This window comes from Leguminivora glycinivorella, chromosome 10, assembly GCF_023078275.1.
Source record: "Leguminivora glycinivorella isolate SPB_JAAS2020 chromosome 10, LegGlyc_1.1, whole genome shotgun sequence".
Lineage (NCBI taxonomy): Eukaryota > Metazoa > Arthropoda > Insecta > Lepidoptera > Tortricidae > Leguminivora > Leguminivora glycinivorella.
In genome coordinates, this window is record NC_062980.1 from 17227470 (window position 1) to 17240650 (window position 13181).

At 38.6% G+C, this 13181-nt stretch overlaps 1 protein-coding gene across 1 annotated transcript in view; it reads left to right on the forward strand.

Annotated features, from left to right (window-relative positions):
- Positions 1–13181, forward strand: part of LOC125230620 (metabotropic glutamate receptor 2-like) — a 484421-nt gene that overhangs the window by 384983 nt on the left and 86257 nt on the right. The window contains 2 exon segments of the mRNA XM_048135836.1: positions 3965–4216; positions 6424–6598. Coding sequence (XP_047991793.1) covers positions 3965–4216; positions 6424–6598 — 427 coding nt within the window.

Here is a 13181-nt window from a genome sequence, read left to right on the forward strand (position 1 = left end):
TACATGATATTACTTTATTTACTCTAATCATATTAACGCCCACGGTGTATATTAACATATTAAGCATGTAATAAGTGAGTAGTTACACAGTTCCCTTTCTTCCCGTGGGTGTCGTAGAACTCGACTGTGGGATATGGGTTAAATTGTGGCGTAGGCGAGAGGCTGGCAACCTGTCACTGCAATGTCTCAATTCGGATTTCTTTCAACTCCTTTTTGCCAAGAGTGGCACTGAAACTTAGTAGTTAAACTCAATTTTAACAATTTAAACTAGGTAAAAATACCCAATTTTCAAATGGATTAAAATGGTGTCCTAAGCTCAATCCATATTACTAGTATAAACTAGAACTAGGCGACCACAGGGCTTGCCTTAATATACCAGAAGTGAAGCCTTAAAGCAGAATAGAAGCCTTTTAGCTTTGACCTGAGAAAGCTCTGGACCGTTCCTCTTGTAGCAAATAATCCTGTATTTTAGACGCCAGATAACCCTCTTAGCTTGAGTCTGACGGTGTACATAATTGCAGACCAGTCCATTTGCAATGGTCATAAATTTAGACGCTTAATATTAAAGAATGATGAAACTACCTTACTATTTAATGTTTTAGTTAAGTGAATCAGATAAATGATATCAGTAATGGATACCTTAATGTCTTTCTAATACTTCTCAGCATTAATGTGTTTTTCTACTCCCGTACTGTTATTCGTGAGTTACAAGGTCGTGCATAGAACTTAAAAACCCTACATAAAAGATGTCAGGACAAGTCTATCTAGTCTATACCCTGAAAACATTTAGTAGCAGTAGCACGTGAGTAGCACGATATAGCTGTTACAGTTCAGTAAATACATTGCTACCAACTTAACAAACCAATTCGCAGAGTCGAGACTCCTTCGTTTTCTGTTGCGTTCATTGGCGACGCGTCGAATCGCATTCAAATGTATGAGAACTCGATTCAACTCGGCTCGATTCGTCTTAGTGGCCAGGCTTCAAAGAACCATACCATAGACAGTTTTATTTTCATGTTTGCACTCAAACTGCATATTCAAAATGGTAGGCGGTCCACTAGATAACTAAGATGACTGAAAGTAGGTATTGATTTATAATTTTCTTTCAAAATAAGTGCTTGGTCGTAGAAAAAGTATTGTATGCAACGGTGTTTAACTGAGTCAAAAAATGCTCGTGGCGTCTTTATTAACAATTTTCGGCTTCGCCTCAAATTGTTACCCACGCCACTCACCTTTTTTGACCTCTTTTAACCACCAGTTGCATAAAATATATTTTTTCACCAAATTTTCTGAAACAAAATAATTGACAAGTACATTCAAACCCAAACGTTACTTGTTTGTTTCTGTCGCTCCTTTTCCACGCGCGCGCGATTCGCAGCGCTGCGCAGTAAATTCGGAGATGCACGCGTTGCTGCCGGCTCGTCACGTTGCTGGCGCGGCACAATGGCGGCACCTTCAAAATTGCTACGCCGAACGAGACAAACAGAAATTTTGCTTGATGGAATTCGCTCAAATTGACGCACTGATTTTAATAAAACACTTACTTGTTCCACGGCTGAAGGACATGTTAAAGGAAGAAACAATATCCTATGCACCGCGGTCCATCAGTCCTTACCGGGCCCTTGCGGTGCAGTGACGTGCCGTGATGCATTTAACGTGAATAATGCCTTCTTGTGTTTATACATCTCGAAGAAAACAAACACTTATGACATCGACATACTTACTTATAGTCATATACATAATTATTGTGTAATTATTTTGGTACGCGACCCGTAACATTTTTTCTGAATACAATTACACATGACCTACAAATTAGGACACCAACCAGTAAAATAATATAAAATAAATTTAGCAAACACAACACTAAATACGATATTGCATGGTAGAAGACAATGAGCTGGGTAGGGCACTGCTATTGAACCTTAAGAAATGGATTGATTTGAAATTGTGCCGAGTCCCGCAATACTATTATTATCTCTACCATTATTTGACAAATACAGTAAATGCAGCTGCAGTTAGCGTGCAAAGGTCACTTTTATTCATACCGTCATTTTATAACATTTTTCCGTAAGAAAACGTCACATCCATCACATTACGATAATATGTTAAACCATCAGTCGACTTCCGGTTCGAGCGCCATCTTCACTCATCTTTTTTCTCACTTGATGGTCTCATCGGAAGATCAGCGCTGGAAGTCACCAGCAACACGCTGAGTTGAGGCCATTTCGTGGCACTACATTACTTTCTGTCTCGTTGTTATTATGTGTATTTTGTCTTGTCTGTGTTCACGAATAAATGTTTATTCTATTCTATTCTATTCTATCTTAGCGGTCTCGTGTCGTGAATAATTTATTTATATTTTTCTCATTAATGTTGTTTAAAATGTAATATCTATAGCTTATTATTTATGCAGTAAACTAATTTTGTAGTGAAAAGCTGATGAAGAATTAATCTCGAAACGCGTTTAGCCTCTTTTTTGTCGTCAACGGCCGGTAGTCCACGTGCTCGTGTAAAATGTAGCTATCAATTTACAAGTGTTAACTCACCGTACGCTGTCGTACTTACCGTACCTAAATCACTAATTAATATTAGCTCATATCACCTTGACACTGGCGAAATAGTCCCAATAATGGACTGAAGCCATTTAATTAAAAAAAAACTAAAAACCATCAGTCGTAATGTCCACATGTAATGTTTTGATTACTTACTCAGTTACACACAATCACACCTGTACCACATAAAGGGGTAGCTAAAGGACATAGAACTCTCAAGTTTCAGTGCCCTCTTGGCAATTAAGGGGTTGAAAGAAAACGACATTGTAGTCACAGGTTGCCAAATTTAGTTACTACTACTACTAGTATACATAATTATAGGTAGAACTAATACGCGAAGGGCAAACTGTCCAGAAACAGGACTCACGCTTAGCGTACATTATAAGATTTATAAGTATTCTGTGCCCTTCGATATAAGGAACAAGAAAATTGACTTTCACATTTCACGATAATGTACAAATAAAAAAAAATCATGTAGCAGTTTAATCATAAAACCAATTTATCTACACGTCAATTTATTAAAATACGAAATATATACACGCTTTCACCTCCCGCGCCCTTAATCTCGTGCACAAGTCTGATTGGCACTTGACATGTTTAATATTTTGAGTGTTATTCCTGAAAATAATATTGTTTTTAGGGATCTGTAACTCAAAATGTGTGTTTTAATCGGGTCACTTCGAGTTTTATGCGATATATTTCTGATTTTTATTTAAGTATTTATTTCTATTGATAATGTCAGAGTGGCCTTTTTAGGTTAACGAAAATTTAATAAATAAATAAATATTGGGGACACCTTACACAGATCAACTTAGCCCCAAACTAAGCAAAGCTTGTACTATGGGGGCTAAGCGACGATATCCATAAATAGATAAATACATACTTATATAGATAAATATATACATAGAAAACATCCATGACTCAGGAACAAATATCTGTGCTCATCACACAAATAAATGCCCTCATCGTGATTCGAACCCAGGACCGCGGCTTAGCAGGCAGGGTCTCTACCGACTGAGCCAGACCGGTCGTCGGATTTGTTTTGACACTAAGGCCCACTTGCACCCTTGCACCAATCACTTAACTCAGGGTTAGTGGGCTATCATCTGTCAAATTCCATATAAAATGGTGGGTTAACCCTCCATTTTCGTTGGTGCAAGTGGACCTAAGGGTTTCCCCAAACCTCGATCGACACGGAAACGGCTCTAGCCGACCAAAAATCGTTAGTAAGTATGAATACGCTTACGCGTTGATAAGGAGTACGCATGTTCATACTAACGAGCGATTTTTGGTCAGCGAGAGCCGATTCCTCGTCGACAGGTTTGGAGTAACCCAAACTGATGGCATAATAAAAGCTTTGATCATATGTTATTGTATCAATCCCTACTAAAATACTATTATTTACTTCGCAGGAGCAATAATCTTCGGCTCAGACCAAGAAGTGGCTGGCGTGATGCGTGCCGTGGAGCGCATCAACGCTACTGGCTCATTCTCATGGGTGGGATCCGATGGGTGGAGCGCGCGTTCACTTGTTTCTGATGGCAACGAACGGGCGGTAGAAGGCACCATCAGTGTCCAGCCGCAGGCGAATGATGTCAGCGGCTTTAAGGAGTACTTCCTAAGTCTCAATGCGAGGGACAATAAGAGGAACCCGTGGTTTGTGGGTAAGTTACTCCTAGCAAACATTTTTAAGCAATCGTAACTCTAGGTACCCCTTAGATTTGGGAAAGGGTTGTGGTATATGGTGGCTTATTCTAATGAGTTGTTCTTATGATTGGAGTGCGCACTCACTGGTTTCCATGGTAACGAGCGGCGGTAGAAGGCACCATCGGTGTCCAGCCACAGCCGAATGACGTCAGCAGGTTTAAGGAGTACTTCCTAAGTCTCAATGCGAGGGATAATAAGAGGAACCCATGGTTTGTAGGTAAGTTACTTGCAGCAAAATTTTCCGCGTAATAACAACTAATTGTTATGGGTAGACTCATGGTCTATAGTGATTCATCCCTGTGGTGGGATCCGAGGGATGACTTGACTAGTGACCACAGGCCCACTTGACGCTTCAGGCCTTTCGGTCCTTCGTGGACTTTACTAGTAGGTAGGTACTACAGGGTGGCCCAAAATTACGTTGACAAAAAATAGGGAAATGTTGAAAAAAAAAATATCGAAGTTTCTACATACACCATGGATATTTCAACAGCATTCATGTTCATTCCGCATGGTTTGCTATGTAGACCAATTGTGTAAAGACATTTTTCCCAGATTCATAAGCTCGATACGTTTCAGCCTACTTAAGTAAATTCACCCAACTTAAAACTATAAATTATAGTTTGTAATTAATCTTAAAACTCTAGCCTGTTTACTGATTACAACAATTAAGATATTTTACAAGCTATACGTGCAGTAAGTTAGAAGAAAGTCATACTAGAGGTGCAGCGGCATATCGTTATTTTTTTTTTCTTCTCATATTTGCGTTTGTACTTGAAAGCAAAGGGAGGATATTTTTAAGAAGATTCGATTTTTTTGGTCAAAAATTATTAAGGTTTCACATTTTAATTTGTAGGACAATTATTCTTGTAAGGACAGAAAAATAATTATACAAACGTTTGTCAACGTATTTTTGGGCCACCCTGTAGGTACCTACAATACAAGTAAAATTAATGTTCATTTAACTTCCACGAATTTTCAGTCATAATTTAACTGAAACGGAACTTAATCGAGTGAACTTACGACTGCATCGAATAAATGTTAATAAGATTTATTATGCTGCCAGAACTTTCGAACGTGACATTACGTGGACTGGGTACAAAGTAATTGCACGCAAAATCTCGATTCATTTTGAATGATTCATTTTGTTGGTTCAAAAAATTTACCTTAAGTTACTGAAGTATTGCGCTCCGTCGTACGTATCAGATTTTCATCGAATTGTTGCTTAAGTACAAAAAGTTTTCTTTTGATTTCTTTATCAATTTTAAGAGTATTAAGAACAGTTCTAAGCTCTCCGGAGTAAACAATAAGCGAAGGTTGTTGTTTAAATATTAAATGCTAACGAAATCATTTGATTATACCCGTGGGCTGTAACCCGACAGAATAAACCAAGCGTTCCTAATGTTTTAAGATGAACTTTTTTGCGTTTTCTGCACATGACACGTTATTTATTTTGAGATCTTCTTTTGTGTTCCATTTGACAAGTTTTTTTTCTTTTTACGTCATCATCTTGGCGATAAAAGTACCTACATGTCAACGAGTAATCAGTTTTTTTTGTTATTCACGAATGAAACACAAATTTTCTTTAAAACTTAATGTCTGGCAATAATTAGCTAGGTATACTTGTCTAAATCAAGTTAAGTACATAGCGCCAGCGTTTCAGCAAAAAAAATCATCAAAAATCGATATTATAATCTAAAACAAGACCGATTTCAGAAAACTTCGCATGACATTTGAGCCTCTAAATTCGGTATACCTCTAAAATCTGTCGGGTTATTCTCTTCCACGGTGTACTCGTATTAGGCTTGTAATAACAAACTCGCCCGTAATGAGATCAGCAGTTTGGAAGTGTACTTTGTGGGCTGAACGCGTCGTTTTTCCGGAACTTTCATATTAGGTTAAACAGAAACTAACGCTGTTTCGGAAAGTTGGAGGCATTAGTGCTTAATGACTATAAAGTAATAAGGTATATTCGTGAAGTAATTACTGAATGCTCGTAATGAAAGTAGATGTATTCCTAAACTAGGTAATGGAGATGTTTTATTTATTTACAAGAACATTTTTAAGACTGAGATTAAATTCTTAGCTGATATCTAAACAGGTCATTTGGCGTTGCAACTCCATTGCGATCCACTTGACTTGTGTTGAACTTGACTCATTGTTCCAGAATTCTGGGAAGCCCACTTCCAATGCCGGTACGAAGGCAGTCCGCGGACACCGTACAACGTGAAGTACACGAAAACGTGTACTGGGCGGGAGCGACTCACCGAGGATAACACCGAGTTCGAGGGACAACTGCAGTTCGTGTCTGATGCTGTTATGGCGTTCGCTTATGCTATAAGGTGAGAGAAAAGTCTTTTGCACATCATTTAAATCAAAACATGAGATGATCACTTCCAAAATCTTAAAGAACTACTTGTAAAGAAGGATTTAACCAACAAAGACAGTCTTAAAACCGTCTTGTGGCTTTTTAGAAGTAAAGGGAGTAACTAGGTAATATGATATGCTTATGTTATCAAATAAAACAAAACGTCTTAAATAATTTATCTTAACTTTACTTCTTCTTATTTTAAACCTTTAGATATTAGTCCAGTGATCTTGGCGTCATTTCTAACAACATAAGGTTCATTATTCTGAAAACGTCAATGTTTGAACCAAACCAAAACATGACACAGCGTCAAAGTTCAGACAGAATATAGGCTTCCAGCCATTTTTGAAAACATCAAACGTGTAAACAGTATGTGGCACTCCTGCCGCTTTATCAGAGCCTTCGCAAGTGCTGGGTGTTGAACCGTAGGATTTTGTTTTAGGTCTGACTATTGAATTTTTGAGCCGTGGAATATCGTCAAAATTCGGACGGAGTATTGGCTTCCGGCCAATTTTAGAAGTGTTCAAAGAGCCCTACTAACTAAACGAGTACTACAGATGTAGTGCGAAAAGATTTGCCTTCGAAATGTTACGGAAACGTACTAACGTGTCATGCTATTTAAGTCAGTCTCAGTACAAGATGTGTACTGATATTGACCGAACTAGCATGATAAATTTATGTTTTCCAAATTAAATCCCGAAAATCGAATTTCACCAGATCTGGACGTGTCTGGGCTCATTCTACTCAGAATCACGAGCTGATTCGATCCCGACGATAAAAAAATGTGTCCTAATATTTTTTTCCTTCTACGTCACGATTTTAGTATGAACTTACTACGAGCGTGACGTATTGGAAACTCGAATTTTGTATGGAAAATTTGAGACACATTCCCTCCTCCCCTCCCCCGACATCATCTATGTCTCACTAAGGCTGGAGGCGAGCTCTGCTCTGTGGCCTATGTCGGACTTGTCGTTTAACTCTAAATCATCGATTATAAGTCCTATCTTAGCCATCCTTGACATCGAGAGGTCCTACGGCACTGCAGGCGGCTCGCGGCTGTGTCCTTTGTAGTTTGATATGAAACTGCGTACAGTCTCTTGAACAAATCGGCACGAAAGTCTGCTGAACCTGCGCCAATCTACATGTTTTATTATTACTCTGCCCGACAGAGGACAAGCATTATGAATAATGCCCGGGCAAAATTGAGATATTCGGTATGTTATTATCACTTTGCCCAACAGAGGATAGGCATTATGTACAATGCCCGGGCAAACTTCAGCTATTCGGTGTGTCTTTTGCATATCTCTGGACCGTGGGGTCCCGGACCTTTGCGAGGCATGCGTGGGGCCGAAGCCAACAGCTCAGAGGCCCTTTAAGACATTTAAATCTAAAGGCAAGAGTAGAGACACACGTGGCGGATACCATCCCCGAGCGCACTAACTATATGATATGGGGGAGCCAGGTGCAAAGACTATTGCAGTGCAACACTGTCTTTTGTGCTACGATGGGAGCTAAAGTCATGGGTTATTGTTTTGTAAGTTGGATGAACTGGATAAAGGGCTATGGGAGGAGACTATCGAACACCTGCCGTGACAATAAGTCTCACAATTGTAAAAGACAGGAGGTGACTTGCCAACTCATTGAGTGGGCCCTGCAAAACGGGCGCACACACGGTGCGACAACAGAGCAACACTTAAAGAGTGGCTGAAAGGTTGTCGAGAGGTGAGACTGCGGTAGCCAGTTTCCGGTGATCCGTTCAGCAGGCCGCCGGCGTTATGACACTTTCCCATTTATAATATTAGTATGGATGCTCATCATACTGTGTAATTTTCTTTAAATAAATAAATAAATAAATATTATAGGACATTCTTACACAGATTGACTGAGGCCCACGGTAAGCTCAAGAAGGCTTGTATTGTGGGTGCTCAGACAACGATATATATAATATATAAATACTTATATACATAGAAAACATCCATGACTCAGGAACAAATATCTGTGCTCATCACACAAATAAATGCCCTTACCGGGATTCGAACCCGGGACCGCGGCGCAGCAGGCAGGGTCACTACCGACTGCGCCAGACCGGTCGTCTTTGTGTAAATAAAATAAAAAAATGTCTATAAAATGTCTATTCTTGGGCAAAATTCAGTTATTTGGTGTGTTATTATTACTTTGCCCAAAAGAGGATGGGCATTATGTATAATGCCCGGGCAAAATTCAGCTATCCGGTGTGGTATTATCACTTTTCCCAACAGAGGATGAGCATTATGTATAATTCCCGGGCAAAATTCAGCTTTACAATATGTTATTATCACTTTGCCCAACATAGGACGGGCATTATGTATAATGCCCGGGCAAAATTCAGCTATTCAATATGTTATTATCATTTTGCCCAACATAGGATGGGCATTATGTATAATGCCCGGGCAAAATTCAGCTTTCCGATGTGTTATTATTACTTTGCCCAACAGAGGATGGGCATTATGTATAATGCCCGGGCAATTTAATTATTTGAATAGTTATTATCAAACTGCCCACTCACAATGGGCATTATTCATAATGCCCGGGCATTATGTATAATGCCCGATTTATCACTTGGTCCATAACATATATGAATATTGAGCGTGTAATTATTATATTTTTGTCTGAAATTGTAAAATTAATAAAACGGTAAGCCGAATGCCAATATTAACATATGCCAAATATTAGTTCTATTACAATATTGATAGAATATATCAGTATCAAAATAAACGTGTTTGAAGAAGCAATTACAAACCATATCGTATCAAACCGTATATTTGACATATCATAAAGTTCGAATAGAGCCGTGACGTTCGTTTAATCTTTGGGTAGCTTTTGCTCTCTGACGCAAAGAAACCGCAATAAAATACTACATTACTTTAATATCTCTTTCTGTCATTTCTAATCCGCAGAGCTTTAAAAAGTCCCAACATGAGAGCAATTTTAACCTTTAACTGTCCCGATCGTTTGACTCCAGCTCCATTCAGCTCGCATTGCTATGTAGCAATTATAAGAACAGATACATAAATATTTAACAATTTGAGTTAATCAAGTTAAGAATATATGCCATATTGTCAAAACTGAGGTTCAAAAGTTTTAATTCTTTGTTAATCTCTTAACTTCTTATTGTGACTACACATTTTACTTGACAGTTTTCTCTACACCGTGTTTCACTTAACACTAAAAACCTGAAAACAGTTTGTTCAGAATCGAGAGTAGAATCGATTGAGCTATATCTTGATGGGGGTAATATTTTTATTTAAATTAGTATTATTAGTTATTTTTTACGTGCCCATTCTATTGTACTCGTAATACAACATTGTGTATATCGCATTGCTAGAGGTTGTTTACCTTTTTTTCAGTATTTAGGGGTATTAATACTGGCCGGTTACTTGGACGATTATTTTTTCCGCTACTATTTTGACGTTGTTTGACAGTTTAATCTTAATGTTTATCATAAGTCATAACAAATTGAACTCGTACCTAATTACAACCTTGTCATTTTGAATATTGAGTTTATTTGCTTACTGCGATTACCTGTCCAATTTGAAGTTTACTGTGACAAAGCTTTAAAGTGTTTTACAGTGACATCTTAGCTGTCTATTGGTAAACCTTATGTCGTTGCAGTAACGTACACAAATAAATAGTCTTATGGTTTATGATGGTAGTTAGCAATTATTTTATTGAGTGTAGAGCTAAAAGTCAAGTAGAGCTGTACAGAAAATTAAAAATTCAATTAAAAATAAAGTAACGATCAGATTAAAAGATGAATACTCTAGATGAGTTTAAAAAAATAAAAATCAGTTGGGGTGTCTGAGGTTTTGAGTGATACCGGAAACACCGTGTATACACTCGATCCTCTTTGCTTGTACAGTCAGCAACCAAGCTGTGAATACAGACAAAGTGTCAAAAATATGTATATACACTTTAATGTACAGTCAACCAATTAACCCTACCCTAGGCCACTTTAGAACTATCATAGGCGCATGCCTCCCACTGTTCGTGCACATTCTCGGAAATAGAAAAACCGAAATAATTTCGTTCCCGCGAACTGTTCTTTAAAGAACGGAATTTTGAAGTCCGTTCATCGGAACGGTTCTCACTCATAAACGTTTGTTCACTGAACGAAAAACAATACCGGTTAGTGGAATCAAAAACTCTAAAATAAAGTTCTCGGGTCAACGTACGGAACTGTTCCGAAAAAAATACCGGTATCCGATCCCTGGAACTATGTCATAGTGACGTTATAAATTAGATTGTAAGAATATCTTACTGCTTGTCATTTTGACATAGTTGTAGAGTGGCCTAGGGTTCCAATTGGTTGACTAAACAGGCAATAAAGTTCTGTATACACACTTTTGGCACTTTGTCTGTATTTATACCTTTGTTGCTGACTATACGGAACTGCCGGAGGACCTCTTAAATTGGGTTGTTACATATTTTGTAAACATCGCGCCCTATTTGCAAATGATTTAGGTACCGCGATAAAGCTGGCCGATGTCACGAATTGTAAATCTTGTTAGATAAGTATCCGACGTTTAACGTGAGTGTTTCAGACCCTCAGAGGGTCGGTGTGGTCGGTCGGGCAATAAAACAATAATTTGTTTTTGAAGTATATAACTTCTCGGAAAGTCGGTAAGTAGATTAGAATCGAGAATTTTTAAGAACGCAAGTTTTTCTTGTAACTTTCTGATACAAAACAATAATATTTTTTTTAATATTTTAAATAAGATTTTTTTTCGAGAGATCGAGAATTTGCTTGATCTATGGTAATATATATATTATGAAACCTGTGATACCCACATTATGTGTGGTTCATGTATTAATTTTATCGCATATTCTCCGCATTGATATTTAGCTACGCGGCACTGCCCAGTGCCCACTAAACCGCATAACAAGAGTAAAGAAACAAACAGAATAACAACATTTAAACGACCTATTAAACAAGGAGTAACTCCCAACCCAACACCAAAAGAGACAGATGATTGTTTTGTCCATTACGTTTAGCAACAACAAACTGAGCGCTGAGATATAAAACGAATAGAAACATTAAAAAAATCGAATATTCACTTTATACCGAGACTACAGTTAGTGTGGAACATAAATCGAGCCAGCATCGAGAGCTAAATATCATGTCACTAGTGGCTTTTAGTTTTTGGTAGTTTAGGTAACACTGCGTTCTGTTTGATTCTACGAGTTTGAATGGTAAGGTCGAACATACGATGTTGACTCACACAGCCAGCGCCGTACGTAGTGGTAACCTAAAACATACGTGGCTGAGTATTTTCTTAGTGTGGTGCTGGAGAAGGATGCTCTGGATATCGTGGACTCAGCGTCACACTAATGTGTCTATTCTTCAGGAGCTCAAAATCAAGCATAGACTGTCGGATGTCGTTCACTCTCGCACCCTTAGTCCCCTACTTCGGTCACGTTACACACGTAGGGAAGACTCTGCCATAGAGAAACTTGTTGTTCAGGGAAGAGTGGGCGGTACAAGATGTGAGTGGACGTCGATACGAACTCTGCATTGTCCCAGGGTTTCGTCCTTAACAGTTTGAGGGGGGTCTGGTGGTCTTGGTCTCTTAGTCCATATTATTTTCAGGTACAATAAAGTGTTTTACTACTACTACTACTAAGACCCAGACTGCGGCCCTCAATGCGATGGACAGACCAAGTGAGGGTTCTCACCGGGTCACCCTTAAATCTATGCGCGCAGAACGATACTAATAGAGCAATATGGCGGGAAACCATTAAACAGGCAGCACAACGACCCTAATGACCACGATACGACTACTCTGACAAGAGTATACGACTAAGAAAAAGACTTTCATAGTATGCTTCATCGAAGCCTTTACTCTGTTATATTTCATTACTCGCTCGCTCACCATGCTATGTGATGCATTATTTATATCCGTACGCCGCATTCCGGAAGAGTATCTGCAACTCTGCATTTTAATACATACATACATACATACAATCACGCCTGTTTCCCATAAAGGGGTAGGCAGAGCACAAGAAACTGCTAAAGTTACAGTGCCACTCTTGGCAAATAAGGGGTTGAAAGAAAACGAAACTGTGACATTGCAGTGACAGGTTGCCAGCCTCTCGCCTACGCCACAATTTACCCAATATCCCACAGTCGCCTTCTACGACACCCACGGGAAGAAAGGGCATTTTAATATTCACTAAATATGGGCCATTTTTACCACCATTAAAATATGGTTTACTAGCTTTTGCCCGCGGCTTCGATCGCGTTAGAAAGAGACAAAAAGTAGCCTATGTCACTCTCTATGCCTTCAACTATCTCTCCTTAAAAATCACGTCAATTTGTCGCTCCGTTTTGCCGTGAAAGAGGGACAAACAAATAGACACACACACTTTCCCATTTATATTAGTATATGGAATGGAATGGATGACTGGATGACTAGATGACGTCTTAATTAGCTAGTCTTAGTATGAACTGAAGGATTTTTATTTTTAGGAAAAAGTTATTTTTAATTTACTATAACTATTATATCAATTTTTGAATTTTT